This window comes from Varroa destructor, unplaced genomic scaffold (genome assembly GCF_002443255.2).
Source record: "Varroa destructor unplaced genomic scaffold, Vdes_3.0 BEIS01000004.1, whole genome shotgun sequence".
In the NCBI taxonomy this organism is placed as follows: domain Eukaryota; kingdom Metazoa; phylum Arthropoda; class Arachnida; order Mesostigmata; family Varroidae; genus Varroa; species Varroa destructor.
The window spans coordinates 1,305,510-1,325,065 of NW_019211457.1; the positions used below are offsets into that span (position 1 = coordinate 1,305,510).

The window sequence follows — 19,556 nt, forward strand, 5'->3', positions numbered from 1 at the left end:
AAGCGTCCTAAAGGAAAGAACAAGGATAGCGATGATCCATGTAAAGATGGTTCTACTAATGACATCTGTTTAACGATAAAAAAAAAAGAAAGGATAGATTCAGAAGCGAATTAGAATAAGAAAAATGAACCTTCTTATTACGGCTATAAATGACCTATCCTTGTGGAAAGCTGCCCACGAACTTTTTGTATCTACGAGATTTAACATGTTATTTGGTTGTCCGATAAGCTCGCAGTGGATTTTGGATCGGTTTACATTTTGACGCCGTGAGTAAGGTTGTGAGAAGGAAAAAGAGCGGTAGTTCATTATGTTTGTAGGGGTTGTCCTCCAACTTTTTGTGACGCCATATTCGATTTTCCTCGAAATTTCAGTTTAGATGCACAAGCTACTAAAGATAATGATCCTAGAAAAGTATTTAGGATCGGTTCTACCGTTTTGCTTCTGGAAAAGGTCAAGTACGATCCAATCTCGTTAGCAAATCTGTCTGGTACAGGAGTCCACTTTTAAATAATTATTATTATTATTAAACTGTGCTCGATTAGAATTCGCATGTAAGCCTTCGCAAGGTTGCAAGAAACAATGGCATGTCGAAATCGAGCGTTTAAGGACATATAGCGAGCAACGAACAAGTCAGTAAAGTGTACATCCCGCTGCCTTATGATTTGACCTCGATCTCGGACTGATGGATTCTGTGTGCGGGGCTAATCGTCTCCTGAAATTGAACTAAGACAACCTGTTTCTCGCAAATGGTGGCAAGTAATAGAAAGTATATAGTCTGAGATAACCTCACTCGAATCGGATGACGGGCTAGAACCCTTTAACCATACGGGTGAAGTAAAGTCCCAGCTAAAGAAGGCAAAGGCCACGGTCGAGAAATGCCTGGCTAAGGCCAATAATAGGGAAGTCATGTTTCATTACGACAATGTCCTGTAGTAAATATTCTTAGTAATTTGCTAAAAGTTAAGCAAAGTCAATTGAAATGTTCGGCTAATTAACGGATACTCTCTTAATACAGAAAAACTATGTATTATTAGATTGTGTAAAACTGTGTATATATTGATTTCTAAAAACTGCCTGAAAAATGTAATTTTTTCCAGAAGTTGTCTGGAAAAAAATAGTTTTCATTCAATCGTGAACTTCATGCAGTTTATTCAAAGTCGATAAAAGGTCTAAATAAAAACGAAGAAGTAAATAATAGCTTTTGAAAGGCTATATATAACTTGTGCACACTTGATCCAACACAAAGTTAACCTATATATTATAGCATATGTGTCATAATGGTATACACATATAGGTAATATGTTCAGGTAGCAAAAGAAATCGTTTATGAAACAAAACAATAGTGTGGCCCGAGGTAGGTGTCCAGAGTGGCAAAACCGGAACACTAGCACAAGCCTTCTGTTTTCACTGTATTAACACTCAAACGAATTGTGTCAGATGGCTAACCGAAGTCTAGAATTTGTTTTCAGTTACAGGCTTCATTATAGACTTTAGCTATAACGTTATTTTGGCGTTTATCGTTACTTTTTAACAGAATAATTACTTTCGCATATTCGAATTGCGAAGCGGCAGTATTCAGCTAGAGCGGCATTAAAAGACATTTGATGGCACCCTCCAAACGGGCCCTCTGGCGGGTAAAACGAGAACACCAAATCCGATATGAAATCGCCTCTTGCGCGTCGCGCGAAGTGGCTTATAGCATAAATAAATAGGGATTCCTAAATCACGTTTGTGTGTTAAAGGCACGTGATGCGAGCGTCGTGTACACACGAATATTATAGTTGTATACCTTTAGACGTAGGAGTTAGAGACGTTTCACGACTACGGTTCAATCGGTGTGTTTTCTAGTCTATTTCAGCGTTTTCAAACTTTCAAATTAATAGATTGGATGTTTCCTATGTCTGGGTGGATCATCAATATCTGCACTTTTATTGCGACTTCAAACTTTAGCAACGGTTTACAAACAGAAGTAAACATTGCACATTGATATGGGTAAAATGACAATGCCGGAACAACGAATTCATACAATTATAAACTCGTTTATAGATCAGAGTCGTTTCTTTCACATAATCGAAAAGTTCTTCTTTTCATCCTTTACCCTCATCTTTTGGGTCCTTCAAATGTTCAAAACTCGATGACCCGTAGTCCTCGACCTTCCCTTTATGTATTAATTTTTCATTAAACCGTGCAATTCGGATGAAAGTTTGTCTTTTTTCAGTCTAGATGCATTCGGTTGTTAAAAGATAAATACAGAATTTTACGAATAATAGTTTGAAAAATCTCAGTCTCGCCCCAGTTGCCTTCAACCCATTATTAGATCCTCTTTATCGTGATAGACTTCCTACAATTTCGGCTTGTGATATCAGCCCACTAACACGGAGTTTCCGATATTTTTTCATCTCTTTCAACAACTCGGCGGCTACTTTCGACGTGGTAAAATCATATGGGGGGAGGACGCCCTTGCACTGGCCTTTGAGAGCCTGGAGGTGGTAAATATTGTAGTATTTGAGATAGCAACGGGTGACGTTCGCTTGAAATTGAATTAGCTCTTTCGCTATCAGTCGTTGAGCATGGTATTCAGTGCTGAGGATTCGTAAAGCGACACTCGTGAAATATTACTGGGACTGCCAAGGACAGGATCTTACGTCTCATCTGAGCCTGAAGTCGCATTGGGACGCCACTTATATAGGTGTAGGCATTATTCCTTGTTTAATTTTTTCGGCCATGAGCAATAGACAAACAGAGGCCGTTCTGTAGTCGCTAGAAGCTGGGGCAAGGGGTTTTGAAATTGCCTCTAAGTTCTAATTTAGTGCAAGCTTATTAAAAGATAATCCTACTTTGTAACAAGTGCTAATCACGTTTATAGTTTCCTTCCACTGGAGCTGCGAGGAACTTGTCCCCTGTAGCACCGTTAAAACAGCGACTCAGCGGAAGCTGGATCCCGGACACATCATTGAGCGCTGTCATCTCCAGAATTCTATAATTCGACTAGGCGTCGAATAAACAATTGTGGACAGTGGCTACGGCCCTGTGGGCTGAGGCAAAGCTGAAAGCTATAATTGAAAATAATACAACATATCGTACTAAATTGTCTAACTCGTCAGAAATAACTTCGGTAAAAAAAATTTGCCTCATATGCTAGAGTGTTTAGGAGCGTTAAATCAGGAGGAAATAGGGCTATAGAGTAGTACATCGGCACGGTAGCCTGCGGCTGAGAAACACCAGAGGTTACTGGCTCAAGCGTTGCCGGTTACGTATGCTATACAGCGGTGATTTGATAAGCAATCAACAAAAAAGCCTAGTAAGAAACTAGTAAGAATGTTGAGGCCTGATCCATAGATGCAGCTGAAGTTTGCTTGCTGGTCCGAAAATAACTGAAAAATTAAGATGCGGACACCTAACAGCTAACAACTGTACGGAATATGTTAATAATTTTTAAACATATTTTTATTATTGAGGACAAAATGCTTAAAATATTTTGTAGTTTGCCAGTGGAATCAAAAGCGTCGATTTTCGCAGGAAGCAAAGTGCAGTTTCCCTAGCAATTCGATGAATGAAGCTCTATTAAATTTTTCGGAACGTAGAATATTTTCAGGGGTACGTCATAGTCTAGTATATTTTGCTATTAATTTTTGAAGATCTCTGCTTTACATTGGAACTCTCATATAAATGGTATTTTTTTCTATCAGAATTATAATTTAAGATCACCGTTGCTACCAAATCTAACTGGATAGCGCTGTCCTGAATAGTTGTTGTAGCACAATTGTCATTATTCTACCGTAAGTCCAATAAAGCAGCAAGCAGATTAGACAGGATGTTGAACCCATAGGTATCACCGAGAAGATATTCTCCATCTACGTACAAAATTCTCATTAAAAAAGTTTGAAGTTCCAACAACAATGGTACCTTGATGAGGAATCGAATTTGTTCCTAAAAAGGCGGTTTCACGTGGCGCAGTGTTCCCTACAATATATTAGTCGGCATAACTGGTGATGAAAGCTGTCATTTTCACTAAGTGTTTTTGACCTAAATCCAGCCTAAAGAAGTGACATTTAAAAGCCTTTAAATCTTGTTGTAGCGTCGAACATTAGAGGAGGTTTCTACGACTATATTAGAAGCATCGTTTCTGCGGCCTCAACAAAGACTTTGCGGCAATTACAGCCCGTATCGCTCAGAACATAAGGGGCTGAGGGATAGAGGGCGTGTCTTTTAGGGTGTACAGATCCTCCAAAACGGATGCGTACGGTATAATCTCGCGAGGACGGATTAGCGTAGCTAAATGGTGAATGAGGAGCCAAGCAGTAATTATTAAATAACGATCTTTGTGTTGACTAAAAATGAGACGAGATCGGAAGAGCGTATGGCGTCGTTTTTGTACGCGTGTCTAAAATGCTTGTTCTTCCATGTTTAGGCAAATGGATGAAAAAATTGTTGTATTTAACGTAATTTCCTTCTATATCGGCGGTCCTGTTTATTCAAATCTTGATACAACTTCCTAGGCGTACCGAATACAGGATTAAACATCGAAAATTATAAATAAAGTTGATTGTTCGAGCGCCTTTGGGATACTATATTTATCAAGGAAAGATTAACATAATTACAGTTTAGAGAAGGCGGTGGGGAAAAGTATAAACATGTAGAATAGAGTCGGTTCGAGTTCCGAAAACGTTTATTGTAGATGTAAGTAACCAAATATAACATTCGAATTGTAACTATTTATATTTGTGCATTAATATATTAGAAATACGTTGTCTGAACGAGTTATTATTCCATTATTATTATTAACATTGCATTCTTTTGCAGGCGGCTAGTCACCACGGCTTCCTTAAGTATTCCCCTTGCTTTTGTTAAGAATTGCCCGCGTTGAACCTTATTCGCATAGAAAGCTCGTTCTACAGAATCCGATCTGATCCAGTCCGAACTAACCACTACGCCCCATAATTTCCACAAGAATTAAAATGACTAAGGATCCAACCCAGTTGCTGCTCAGCACATCTATATCCAACTTCATCTATCTTTAGTGCCATGAAGGCATTATAATGAACAAAGAAATAAGCCAATATTTACGCAACAGTTATGTCTTATTCAAGGCATTTTCTTTGACACAATAATTGCACAGTTACACCATCGGTGACCGGATATATATTAACGCCACTGTTTGTAATCATCCCTACAAAAAATGTCGCTTACTAGTGCTGGCCCTAATGCCAGCACTCGCAGCGAATCTAAAAAACGCTTACTCTAATTACAAACGAAAACTGTAAACTATCTTCATACTTTGTTTCACGAACTCCGAATATGCCACTTTTGTATTACTGCCAATGTTCATTTAGAACAACGGCCTTACTGCGGATGTATGTAGCTGAAAATTAACTTTTTTAAATGCTACCCCTCAGTAAGTTCCGTAGACTTAAGCTGATATTAATAAAACATTCAACTTTGAATAGATTTTCCATAAATGTATATTGATATTATCTATATAATTAAGACTTATCGTTGTGGTAAAAAAAATAGTGTTCTTTTTACAAAAAACCCTCAACCTTATTCAGAACTAGTATACAAAGTTATATAATAATGATAACACGATGAATACATAGAAGCGATAGGTTCCAATTTGTAAATTTTGCACTTAGTAAAACTAGTAGCACGAAAACCATTTAAAAGTTCAGTACATAAAAGATCAAGTTTTTATGTAAAGGTGATGTTATCCCGCAATGGTGGATTCAATAGAACGAGTATAACCCTAGCTTTACAAGACATGTGTATATTTAAGCTTATTGGATTGACCATAGAACGACTTTTTCAAGTAACTTTAATTATTTTTTTACTAGATTACGAGATTTTCGGAGAACAAAAATCATCTATTTTGCACTAGCAACCACGATCTACTGCGCGTGTACGCCTTCGCCAACTGTACGAAACCCACCATCACACTCTATAGTCAAAGAAGGTTTTTTTTCGAAATTATCTTCTCACAGATGACATAACTTCAAAATTCGTCTGCTATCCCGGTAACTCATTCACGAACACTCATTCAGCTCACAGTAGCAAAAAATTTAACAGTGAGATTATCATTCCTCTTTTCCTGTAAAACATTCACAGTTCTACATATTAAGACGGATACGGGCGTAGAAGAGAAGGCAGAGACGGAAAAATGCATCCAATTGTGATTTAAAAAACATACGCGAAATTCCGGCAATAGAATAACCAGTAGCGGATAATGTGGCGAGTGAAATGATGTCGTATCACTGGAGTTCTTTGCTTGCGCTTGATACAGTTCTTGCCCTTTCTACAAGTAAGTTTTGCAGGCATAGACAGGCGAGTGCCAATTTATAGAGAGGCTCAATAGCGACATAAAAAGCAGTGTACAGATGAATAGATCGTGCGATGTTTGTTGATAGAGGAGACTATGTGCTTGTCGTTAGTGGGATTCGATTTCAACATGACGGGAATACTTGCGTGATGTCATAACGCATCTTTTTCTTTGCGTAGAAGAGCATTTGGCAGCATTGAGTAGCGGCAATTACTTTATCAATACGGAAATAAAGCAGTAGCAGCACTAGGCACTGGTTCGTTGGTGATTTTTGTCGGAGCTATTGTAAATTACTGTTAATTATTTAGCGCCTATTAGCGGCGCTAAAAGGATCTTGTTTTAAATCGAGATTTACTTATTAGTTGTTTATTCTAGAAGGAAGAATTGTAAACACTGACTGTATTGCGGTACATTATGCTTAATACTGCTTGCGACACTGAACGAATGAAAGTCGAACCAATAGGTATCGGATCCCTTTCGGATGTATAGAATAATAGGAATAAAATAATAATAACTAAACAGGGAATGTAAATCTTTGTGTTAACTAATTATTCAATAAACTGTTAAATATTGGAGATTTTAATAAATATTCCTATATATATATATATATATATATATATATATATATATACGATATGTGCACCTATTACATATTGCAAAGCTATACTTTGTGTGATAGAATGTGAAAATAATAACGAATCTTCCGCCACATTCTGTCCAATAACTTTGCTTGTTTTTACCTTACATAACTTAATCTATAAAATATATTCAACCGTATTCCAATGGCAGTTTATCCGATATGTGAAACAACGCTTTATATTTAGGTGAGCTTCAAATTCAGAAAATAGATTTTGTTCATTAAGAGTTCGCTTAGCCCAGTGAGAGTTATAAAGAATATGATGTGTTACGTAGAATAACAGACGACGGTTCAAATCTTAGACCTCACGTGCTAAGTCGCGCCATGTTACGACTTTATTAATCGCGAGGTATAATTCAGTCCTCTAAACATGTCTACGCTAACACTTTAGGATAGATACGTCTATTCTATACACCGTTTTATTTTATCCGGTGATGATGTTAGTAGAGGCCTAAAACACATAGACCAGTTTCCAGATTTAAGCATTTGAATGGTTGCGATCGAAGTTTCTAGTAGAAATAAATCATTCCTGTAACCACGTGAGTAAATTATGCAAAGCAGGTATGCCCGGCGAGTCATGCTTTTCGTTCCAATCACTTCATAAAACTAATTAACATATATTGCTTATAACTGCCGATGAATCAATTGAGGTTCGTGTGGCTAACGGAGTGTTGCTAGAAATAATAGTTAATCGATTGTCATGGCTAGATTTATGCTGGAATAACACTGTCACTAGTGACAGCTTCATAAAGCCATTGCGAAGAGCATGTTATTGAAAATCTGAACGGTATACTGCAGCGACACTGTCACGATAGTCACAGTCGTAAGTCGATTATTTGACATGCTATTTACTGTACGAAGCACAAGACCGGGTCGTGCCACTGTATGTCCCAACGACGTTAAGTTTTACTGTCGTGTTTCTCTTGCTCAGCTTCTCGTGTAATTTCCTGTGCCATCTCACTCTCAGATAATAGGATAAATTAAGCATACGTAATTCTTCAAAATGGTTGACCTTATATGTCATCAGATAATACAAAAATAAGCAAATCGAGGTTCGATTTAGAAAAAACAAACACCCAGGTAAAGTGCTAATGGCTTAGAAGTGCCTTCTGTCCTTTTTGACTAGCTGCAATCTTTATTTGACCGCCAATAGCGTATATATCTCCTAACTGTGAATCCTATATGTATACGTGCGTATTCTAACGCAAATAAATAGCACTACAATATGCATCCCTGCCTTGCTAAGAGAGAGCACTTACAAAGCAGGTCCTTATGATTGCAACCTATTACTAGCTTGTACTGTGAATGCCCCTTGTCTCACCATTAGCGTTAACTGGGATCCTGATCGATGTTATCCAGAAAAGTTTGTGAAATTATTTTCAACAGTCCATGGACCAAAAATACATTTTCTCATCGTTACTGGGAAAATGTATCTTTGGTCCATACGCTAGGAAAAAAGTGGTTCGTACCCACAGTAACCTTCTGCAGACGTAAAATCCAATATCAACGGGCTTTAATTTATCGACAATAGCTTGTATAGATACACTATACTTTTCAGAAAATTTTCAAAATCATCGAGTACAACAATGAACGATGAGTTCTTCTACGTCACATTCCTTACGATTCACATCGTCTTCGGTGTGACCCATATCGATAAGGTGCGTAAATCTTTGCCTAGATGCAATTTAGAAGCAATGGCATATATTAAATAATAAATAAATAAAAGTTATGGTTGTTATACATTTTGCAAAAAAAAAAAAGCTTCGCTTGCCTATTATAAACGCTTCTATAAATCAAAGGTAAAATAATTTATTGCTCGGAAAATAAGATAGATTTCCGTTTTTGTGAGTGTCCGTAGATTCCGAAAGCATATCATCGCAATGTGTGCACATTGATCGGTTTGGTAACGAGTGTCCTGCTAACAGGATGGGACTTTGTGCATCAACTAGCTCTTTGTTCGTTGACAATTGTTACGATTGTACTCCATCGGCAGACAAAGGCATTCAACTTGTATCCATTACTCAACTGTATCGCTTTTGGGTACCTCTTCTATTTTCGGTAGGTTAAACTAAAAGGAGAATAATCAATAAATGTTATGTGCAATTCAAGTGGCCGACCTTAATTACGTTAAATCCGAACAACATCTAGCTTGAACTTTTTGTTTAACAATCATATTATTTTTACATGATAATTATATAGATACATGTGTATGAAACAGCTATAGAATATAATTTCTGTGTGAATGTGTCCTTTCAGGTTCTACTGTGCAAATAATTTTAGCAATATGATTATGATGATGTTAGCGCTGAGAATGGGTGGCCTAGGGGTAGAACTAAGTGAGCCTGAGGTGAGAACTGATTCGGCACTATACGAAACATCTATTAAGGACATTGTCCACTATGCATTTTCGTATATTGGACTGTTGGCAGGACCCTATATTCGGTAAGCAAAACTAAGGCTCAAACAACATAAGGAACCACTGTTTACGGTAAACTACTGAACGCCTTCAATAATATGTTAATAAGTTAGATGTCCTATTAACGATTACGATCAGATATCAGCATTTTTACTGTAATTAACAATAATCACATCGGTAACATTAAATATTTACGTTCAGCAATTGGGACCTGATATTGTAGGTACGTTTGCATATGTAATCGATTGACATGGACGAATTCGTTATCTAGACATGGCGCATCCTGGCGTGTTAGTTCGAAAGCTAACGTTATCTACATTCACCTATGATGACATGCGCATCAGGTTCCGTACGTTCATGGATTTCATGGATGGTGTGTGTTCGACCACGTTTGTGCAACGGAAGCCTTTTCTAATGTTCCGCCTCGCTTATTTCCCAATATTTATTACAATGTTCTTTGCGTCAATTTATATTGCGCCGATCCAACCCGCCAAGACGGCGGAGTTCCACGATGAAAGCGGCTTTTTCTACACTGTTTGGTAAGTGCCAGAAGTTTTTAATTTTATCATGTTATTGGACGGTTGCAGATACAGATACAGATCAAGCGCGCTCTTTTCCAAATGGAAAATATTAACGCAAAACCTACCGACACCTTGTGTACCTATTTATTTCAGCCGTGCCCGATTAATACGATGGATCGTTAAAAAAGTTATTGTTTCTATAGCTAAGTGTAAATTTTTAATGGCGTAGAGTCTGATAGCGATCTGATAATGTTTAAATATGTAAATAAGAAAAAAAATGTTTCAAAAAGAAACAAATTAATCGCTAGTGATATATTTAATGTTAATAGAAGGTAACAAAACTGAAACTTAGAGATAAATAGGGTTTGTTTGTTTGCTATATAAAGCGTATGATTTTATATTGGGTCACTTTAATATTTGTTGATTCAGTCGTTTCCCACAAGGTATTAAACCAGATATTGTTAGTGTCTTTTGTTACGTCATTTATCTTTCTTGTCAAACAGGTATATGTGGGTCATGTTTGTGGGCTTCCGTGCTCGGCTTTACATCGGGTTCTTATTAGCCGAATGCAGTTGTATCGCGTCTGGGTTGGGAGCCTACCCTGAACACTGGGTCAATCGCAGTGGAGAGGGGCCTAAGTTCCGGAAAATACTGACGGACGGCGATGCCGATCGCCAAAGAGAGCTGAATCAACTGCCAGGCGAACCCGTACAACAACAGGCCATCGACTTTAACACGGTACGTACAACGGCTGAAGTTGTGACTTTCTCTGAGTTTTTTTTCGAGGCGATCAGGAACAAAATTAAAGCGAAAAGAGCAATGACATTGCCGCAATAGTTGAGTTACCTTCGGTGGATTCCTTTGTTTTAGAGAGAGCCTTTTTAGAGAGAATTCCTTTGCTTATAATACTAATTTTAGTCAATAAGTTTTGCAGTTTATCTATTGTATTTACTTAATTTTTAAATTTAACTTATCTTACTTTAAATCATACTATCATACTATAATAGTTTTTCAAATAAGTTGCCTATTCATGGATTTAATTTATGATGACCTAAAGTTCATCACGAAGCTCCATTTGCACGTTCCACACATAGTTGGATTTTTATTAAAATCAGGGGAATATATGTTATATCGAATCTTTGGAATAATTTTCTGAAATTATATTACTGTTGTAGATTATTTTACTTGACCCTTAATTATTAGTTCAATATTTATTATCCAGATTGATATTGAATTACTGATTGTCTATTCTTCAGTCTGTCATATACAATTTATTATTGGAGATTTTACAGTTTATTTTTAGACAAACAACTATTTTTTCTTGTAAACTACATTCTTTTGCGCACATTAGTGAGACTTGAGGTTATTGTGGATTAATTGTTGATAGCGTAAGTACATGCGACTGCAAGACTAACGTTAAGAACCAAAGCAAATATCGTGCATCGTTCTAATCATTAATTCGTAAACCTTATCTGAATGACTTCTCCCTTATTGTAAAAGCAGGTCTGCAATGTGGATGTATGGGGCTGCGAAGGCTCTCCCACACTCAAAGAAACAATGCGTTCATGGAACCAAACGGTGCAATATTGGCTGGCTGTCAACTGCTACAAGAGGGCGCCTTTTAACAATAGAAGCATCCGGATGGGAATCACTCTGATCATCAGCGCATTCTGGCATGGTTAATAATTAACTGACCATACCCTTTGTGCACGTGAACGACAATTGACTACTTTAAAGTCTGTGTTTCGGGTAGGCTCACAAAATATCATAGGTACCCCGTCTGCTAGGCAGAATATCCTCCCATATGTCCCACGGGGGAACAGGACGGACCTGACTTCACAAACGTACCCATAATGCAAAAGAGTTAATTTACAATGAATACAAAGAAATGTATTGGAGGTCGAGTCTGTTAACGTCTCTTTCTTCTTTTTGTTCTTCTCATTTCCAGGCGTGAGTCCGGGCTATTATTTCTGCTTTATTACCATGGTTTTCTTTGCCACAGCGGAAGATTACCTCTTGGAGCATTTTTCTGAACAGAAATTATTTAAGATTCCGACAAGGACAGTCCAGAGAATACTGTTCGCTCAGATAAAAATGGTCGTTGTTGCCTATTTGGGAGTAGCGTTCGCGATGATGCGTTTACCGGAAATATTTCTATTTTACTGGAATCTTTACTTTGTTGGTCATTTGGGGGTGGCAGCGATTTTGTGCTATTTTTTTGTAGCTGTGAAAAAATCGAAAGCGCACATTCATTAATTAGCCCAATATTCGATGCGTGGGTGCCTGTGAGCAACCATAATCAATTTGTTGAAGTTATTATGATTATTATTTTCATAATGCATGCAGAAGTTCCAACGTGCATCCCTGCCGTGCAGGTAGTGTTGCTTTTACATTAATAAACTAGATTCATATTTATATATGCAAGAACAAAGATAAACAGATATATTTCTAGGAACATTTCCTTTTAAACAAAAAGCCAATGGCGTCTTTACGGTATTCATTACAAGATACAGTAGTTGCATCCCAGTACAATTTCACGATATCAATGTCATTTCAACTGTTACAGTACTTCCTCCTCGCTGTAGCATTCGGCAAGTCGTTGATAAGATGCGATAGTGCAGAAAGGTACCTCGCAAAGAAATGTCCTCCATGCATAACTTCGTACTTATATTATCATTATTAATTGAAATTATCCTTATAGACATTGCCAGGCTACGCTGATATGGCATATTATTTCTCTAGTGAATGAATCGCATACAATTCGTTGATACTGTTCCCGTCCAGGTAATTTTTACGGTTAAAATCTGTAGCCTACCGAATTAGCGCGCCTATCGAAGGTTTCCGCCCATAATGTTCACTGATATCGCTCAATATCTGAAGAATGGTTTCACATCAGTGTTAAATGGCAACCTTTCCGCAGATTGTACCTTGGGTTTTCCTTTTGGGCACTTTGGGCGGTGCTGAAGCACACACTTTCTATTTCATACTACTATTGGTGAGGGTTAAACAATCTAACCAGTATGAAGAGTAAATTTAGGGGAAAAATGAAGCCTTGTGCGTCCTAAGCCAATAAGTGCTTTTCAATGAGATTTTTTTTGTTGTCCTGCCATTGGGTTCGGTCCTGTTGGGTTAGGCGGCTTTCAGTGTATCTCACGCAGCTAGCACAAACACGATTTTTCTCAGTCGTTTCTTTCTTTGTACGGTCAATCTATACCACCGAGAAAAACATTTTTCAACTAGTATCGGGCTAGTTCCTGCCAACTTACACACGAGTGACAGAATTTGGTGATTAATCTTTGTACTAAGAGTATCAAGTATCGAGTGCCAAACGTGCTCAGCCTCTTTCTATTGCGAGCTTAGGCTTTTGACTGGTGTGGAATTCTGCGTCTTTCAAAAAGAGGCTTCGGGATTGATGTTGGTTTATTTGAGCCGTTTTCAACCCAATCAAGTTTTTATTGTTTATTTCGATTCAGTATCTCTACTAAACTCGAATCGTCGGTGTCCAGCATTTTCTGTCAAAGAACTGGCCGTCTAAGTCATGGGTTGGTTAACTTATTTCGTCTTGCTATTCATTTGGTTCGTCATTCCGACGAGATCACAAAAAAGTGACAAACAAGTTTGTCCGGTGACTTAATTTACTATTCGATTTACGCCAAACGTCGTTCGTCCTGCTGGTCAGGAACAGACAAGTTTCTTTTGATTTAGAGATCATGACATCTTCGTGAATTGTTGTTTCTCTTTATGTGCGTGTGTGCTTATAGGTACGGTGTGTGTTATATAATTTTGTGACTTATGTGAAGTAGGTATGTCATTTAATGCAGCTAATGTAAAAAAAGACTAGATTCAGCGGTTACTTTATCCTTTATTTCTTTTTTGAAGTGATCAGCTGTCTGAAATTAAGATGACCTTTATCAAATCCCTCCAATATTTTTTTTATTAGAGGTAGCGTACTGCAAATCCTTAAGTAAATATTAACTTAGTGTAGTACAATGTATAATAAAAGGTGGATTTTTGCTAGCATGGAATTAGTATCATAATAGCCAAAAAAGAGTTTAGCCAAAAAGTACAGATAAGGAAATATTATTCCGCCGTAAAGACCAACAATATAGCAACCGTTTCGTTGAAAAAAGAATCGGTTTTCGACTGAGTTCCTACAAACACACAGTTGTTTCGTGTTAAAAATCTCGCCCTGCAACTGTGTGCGGTCAAATGTATATTGGATATAATCGTGGTTATAATAGTAGACAGGCGATTAACCAAATACGACAGTTCCTCAAAATGTGATATTTCAGTTTGGACAGACAATGGAAAATCTACACGAGTGATGCATGCGTATGGAAATTTGACCTGGAATTTATCATACTGCTGTCACACGCACTGTATATCTTAAATTTCAAATGACGCCATGCCCTGGGGGCTCGCTGTGTCATTTCTCTTACTAGAGCCAGCGATGTTTTACAATAAACCAAATGCGTGATAGGATATAAATAAACCATTTCAAAGCCGCTTTTCCCTCTACCTTCAGCTCTATGAAGCCACGTTTGCTCGTTTGAAGTAACATGTACATTTTTATCGTATTTACATCACTGATTAACAGACCAATAACGAACATCATTTAATAGTTATACACAAGAAAGCTACACAGCCAAATAAGCTCTCGAACATGATTTTTTTTGTATTTAACAAATGCCGACACCTTCAATGCGTTTCCTTTGTTAGCTTCGAACTTTGTGGTCCTGTCGTCGACGTGAAATCTCGCACATAATCCAGTGCCAAATAAACTATAATCCAGACGATGAAAATCGAATTTCGAACGCTGTGTAATAACAATATGCCGAACGATAAAACTACGCAAATTGATATAGGACAAATGTCTATGCTAGTCTGCGTCACAATATAATATCATGTACAAATTCGTGTACCGACTCTGCATGTAAGCACGTGTTAGATCTGCTAGATATGTATTTTTTGATAGCAGAAATCACTGTTTAGCTGGTTGCTTTCATGGGAGGGTCCCTGTGATGATGCCATGGTTACATCTTTGCTTACCAAAATTTAAGCACACGTGATCGCCTAGATTCAAAACCGAACGTAGATACGCTTCGTGTGGCGCTTGGGAGAGCTCCGAGAAGAAAGACATAGTAAAATGGAATACAGAACCTGGCTAGGACAAAGCCTACAAATAAACTTTTGGCTATTCAGTGCAACGAATATATATAAGAAGGCAACTGTTTTTGCTATTGCATTGTATTTTAACTATGTCAACACGTTTTATGCATGGTAAATGGAGAAATGGTGGAGAATACGATTGAATCCATTGCTAAGATATTCAATGAGTTTAGCCGTACGTACAAGGAAAGCGACTTTTAGTTTATTTTTTTCTATACGGAACAATAGACCGAACTCCTTATTTACGCGTGTAACGATTTTTTCCACTCAATGAATTCGACTAAATAAATTGACTAGGAATAATGAAAACGATAACATTGTAGACGTATCTTTGGTACCTGGTTGAGGTTCTCTTTGGTCATCGAGTTTCTCAGATCGTCAGCCTAGAATTGGGCTCGACCAAAAATAATAGTCTGTCTTCACGAAGGCATTATTGGGTCGAGGAAACGCTATAGTTGGGTTTTTATTCGATGTGCACAGAACCTCTATGGAACGTATAAGACAAATTCCGTTGCAAGCAAAAAAAGAATGCTTATGTAATCAGAGCTCACTGCGTGGTAACTGTTGAATGAAACCGAAGTCGATTCAGTAGTAACTAAAATTCGAACTTTTGCTTCCGTTTACGCTATGATTCTAAGTCCGCAAAGCAATCTTTAGATTGTCTGAATGTTTTTTTTTTAATCTAATTTTTAATATGAACTTGAACGTCATGAATTCTCATGCGACATGCATGAAACTCGACTCATCACTTTCAACGGCTTCACAGCTAAAAACATCCTCTACGTCACTCCAGTTACTATATTTTTGATTTTTTGCTATTTTAAAGGACTGTCACCTTGATTCACAAGTTTTGTTAAATCTTTTTTTTTTCTATTATTGGAATTAATCTGTGTTGTGATGACAAGTTTTTTTTATATATTGCGGTTTATATAGTAATATATATTGTAATATATAGTAATATAGTAATTTACTAAATATAACTTAAGCTTAACTTTCGGGAGGAGATGCAAGCTGGATCCGTCTCATCATTCCCATCCTTCAATTGAGGTAGCTGAGTTGTGCATTAATGATTATTTAATCTTTAAAGAAATAGATAAATTAGTCGATCCATTTATAAAAGCAAAGTTTGTCTCGAGAAAGATAGTGAAACTTCATTTTCAATAAAGAGAAACCAGGCAGTATCAGAATCTCGTGCCAATATACTATTTGTTTATAGCTGATGTATCAATGCGAATCTATATTCAATAAATCATATATTTGTAGAATTATTTTTTCGTACTGTCATTTTTTGTCGTTCTGACAAACTAGTGTCTACACATCTGTATAATGAGTATGTACTCAGCAGCTTAGTAATGGTTATTTTACAATTATTCCACATCGTATACGCGTTTTTAGCTCTGCAGAAATTGTATGAATTAAAAACAAAGTTTGTCAATTGATTACACTTTTCTAAGAAGTTTGTATGGCTTTTGTACGAAATTATTATGTTGACACGCCGGTATCGTTATATTGTCCATGGGCTTGGTACTGCTATGAAGGTCAACGACATTTTTCAGATACTAAATTCTCTATGTTCATTTTCCTACATTCTTTTCTATGGTGTGAAACTTCATAGCAGAACTTTGTTAACGATAACGGTACTTCACTGACATCGAAATGAGAACTGTGTGTTCTTTTTACAAGTATGCCTCGATTGTAGCGCTATTTCGAGAGCCTTTCGTTGAACCGCAGTCTCTACCCTTGGCATTTTCTGAAGTGTTATCATGGCAATCTGTAGAAACGGGCAATTGGCGCTTTGTTGGCGCGTTTATTAAATCCTTGCTTGCCCCCTAGCTCTAATGGTTCAGTCATATGGACTACGATGTACCATATAGCCAGCATCTACTGTGAATGACATACTAGTCGCTAGTTTCCAGTAGCTGGATAAAATACCTAATGGAATCGTAATGTCACCGCATAGAGATAGTTAGGCTTATGGCCTGCTGCGAATACGCCGGCAGTGTTCAACGTTCTTGCGGACACTCTTGATTCCAGCTGTGATCAAATCGTTTACGACTGTGTAGTAGAAATATTGGCATGTGTGGATGGTACTACCATTGGATGTCTACTACATAATATAGGCCAATGGTTTTACTATAGACGAACTGTTGGCCGTCTTTACTATTACAGCAGGAGTGGAATAATTACACTAAAATATTTCACTGTTTGCCCATTAATGTTATGTTACATGCGGTTCAACTGGCCATAAGCTAGTTTGAATGCCAAAAAAATGTGCCACTGCTAAGAGATAGTTTGAGTTCGTCAGTGACTGCTCTGCTTAACTCCGACTGTTCATAAAGGAACAACCAGAGTTTTTCTGTTGGTTCACTGTTGATGAACTTTTTTGGATCTTCTTTATAGTAATTAGAGCGCGAGATGCAGGATGAGGTCTTCTACGTCACTTTTTTTATCGGGTGTGTCCTCTTTGGTGCAGCGTGCCTTAACTGGATATGAAGCTTCGTTTGCCATCGTCTCTGTGTTACTGTCCATTAATTGCAAATATTGGTGCGACACATAGTTTGTTGGTGTTTAAATTTTAGTCCTGTTCGATTATCATATAATTTCCATGTTTCCTAGGTTTGTTTCATGGAGACTACGGAATTACCTATGGAACCGGTAAATGAAATATACGTCTGACGGTAGCCGTAGACAATACTGATGATGTCTGAAAATGTTCTATTTAATAGAATAAAATATAATGGTAAACAAAGGTTTCTCTACATAGACTTCATGAGTACACCAAGTCTGCGTAGAATCAAACCGACGAGTTCGATGTTTTCAATTAACTAGCCTCTACGACTAATGCTATGCTTGGCTTTTGACACTAATAATAATAATATATATATATATGGTAATATAGCTCTAGCCCAAACGAGTTTAAAGAATTTTTTTCGCCAAAAATTGGCTCATACACTTGCATATTAAGTTGAAGACTGCTCGTGAAAAATAGCTTCGGACGGCCCCATTTCCTAGATCTAGCTTTACCTGCAAAGTTATTACTTTGCAATAGTCCATTGGCAATTGAAAGGATCACCTTTGGATATTTTCTCAAGTTCCGGTGCATTGACTGTTGCAAGTATTTTCTCAAGTTCCGGTGACTGACTCGCTATAGGTGATATGCCGACTGTAGTACGGCGCTATCCGCTATAGCGAGTGAGAGATCTGTGTAGCTGATCGAAGTATCAAGTTTGCTGTCAAGTGTTTTTTAGGCAATTTTAAAAACGCACTCAACCAATTATTTCGACAAGTTAGGCATCATATAGAGGTTGACTTTTGACTCACTTGAGCATAACATTCGACATTTCGGTGATTTGAATATTGGATTTACTGAGCAGAATGTATGTAGATATCTAAAGAAGCAACAACAGATATCGATCGGCAAATGAAGCGTTCCTTGCAATCTTAGAGTAGATGACTCCAGTAGATGGTTCGATTCTTTAGGTGCAGTTCCATTGCGTTCGTTAAGCGGTGCTTCATAAAATTGGAGCGTGAAAAGATTATGTGTCTACGTTCGGTTTCGAAGCTGGATCACATCGCCTGTCGTTCCTACGTTTGTTTGAATGAAATTTGTCAAGAAAGACCTTTTCAGTGCTGACACCCGCCAAACCGTGACTAAAACCGTTGAGACTTTATTCTGTCGCAGTTTTTCCTCACTGGCATCGCACGAACTCTTCCGTAGCCATAGAAGACCCTAGTGCAAGGCAAAAAATAAGACTTCTTTTTTAATTTCAGATTTCATAGCAAAAATAGTTCCGGTATCATTATCAAGATGATGCTTGTATTAGGAATAGGAGGACCGGAGTCAGAAACCGAAATTTACTCCGATCTGATATCCTGCCCTGGCAAGAGGCTTAGAAATGCCTCGACGCTCGATATCTGTCATTATGCATTTTCTTTATATTGGATTCTTATGTGGCCTCTACTTTCGGAATGAGCAGCGCAAGCAAATTGTTACCTACATAGTTACCTTACGTTCCAGATTACGCAACGCTAAGTTTCGGACAGTGAAAAGAAAATACCCCTTAGCAGCTTTGGTTTGATTCAAAAAGCGTCGATTTTTTCCTGAAGCATTTCCTAAATGAAGATTTTTTCTGGACAACATGATCTAAGAACTCATATTTTGCTGGCAAAAAAACCTTTTTTAATAAAATCATTATTTCATTTAAAAAGATGATGAGTAAACCGGTTCGTGTTTGTGTTAGCCTGTGCTTTAAAAAAAAAAAATTAGAAGAAAAGAGAATTATTAGAAGAATTATTATTATATTATTAGAATTATTAGAGAAAATTAGAAGAAAAAAAGAGTAAAATTATTCTACTCTTATTTTTCATAACAGCAGTCTTCGGGCCTACATGAAGGTCATGACAAAAATATAGCAGACAAAATTTAGCAATGACGAAACTTCTTCAAGTCGCGCCTCCTACAACTAGCTGCACTCGTAGTATCAAAAACATTCGCACCTT

At 37.4% G+C, this 19,556-nt stretch overlaps 1 protein-coding gene and 1 long non-coding RNA gene across 5 annotated transcripts in view; one reads left to right on the forward strand and one right to left on the reverse strand.

Moving 5' to 3' along the window:
- LOC111248917 (uncharacterized) overlaps positions 1-19,556 on the reverse strand; it is a 33,647-nt gene that overhangs the window by 3,386 nt on the left and 10,705 nt on the right. The gene's annotated exons all lie outside the window — the stretch shown is intronic.
- frj (membrane bound O-acyltransferase domain containing farjavit) lies at positions 6,002-15,110 on the forward strand. 4 transcript variants are annotated; one of them, XR_002672716.2, is made up of 8 exons: positions 6,002-6,295; positions 8,509-8,608; positions 8,809-9,008; positions 9,207-9,392; positions 9,711-9,905; positions 10,391-10,625; positions 11,391-11,636; positions 11,836-11,975. XR_002672716.2 is itself a non-coding variant. In XM_022802023.2 (8 exons), the coding sequence occupies exons 2-8, from the start codon at positions 8,537-8,539 to the stop codon at positions 12,141-12,143; spliced, it is 1,371 nt and encodes a 456-aa protein (XP_022657758.1). In that variant the 5' UTR covers positions 6,002-6,295; positions 8,491-8,536; the 3' UTR covers positions 12,144-15,110. The 4 variants fall into 4 exon arrangements, 3 of the variants coding, with proteins under 3 accessions (XP_022657758.1, XP_022657755.1, XP_022657757.1); XM_022802023.2 differs by having other exon boundaries at positions 8,491-8,608; positions 11,391-11,565; positions 11,836-15,110; XM_022802020.2 differs by having other exon boundaries at positions 11,391-11,565; positions 11,836-15,110.

Excerpts from the sequence above, each read along its gene's own strand:
- frj (XM_022802023.2), top strand. The coding sequence starts at position 8,537 with ATGAACGATGAGTTCTTCTACGTCACATTCCTTACGATTCACATCGTC. Across the intron at positions 8,609-8,808 it reads GTGTGACCCATATCGATAAG|ATTCCGAAAGCATATCATCG; the intron begins GTGCGTAAATCT and ends GAGTGTCCGTAG. Across the intron at positions 9,009-9,206 it reads GGGTACCTCTTCTATTTTCG|GTTCTACTGTGCAAATAATT; the intron begins GTAGGTTAAACT and ends GTGTCCTTTCAG.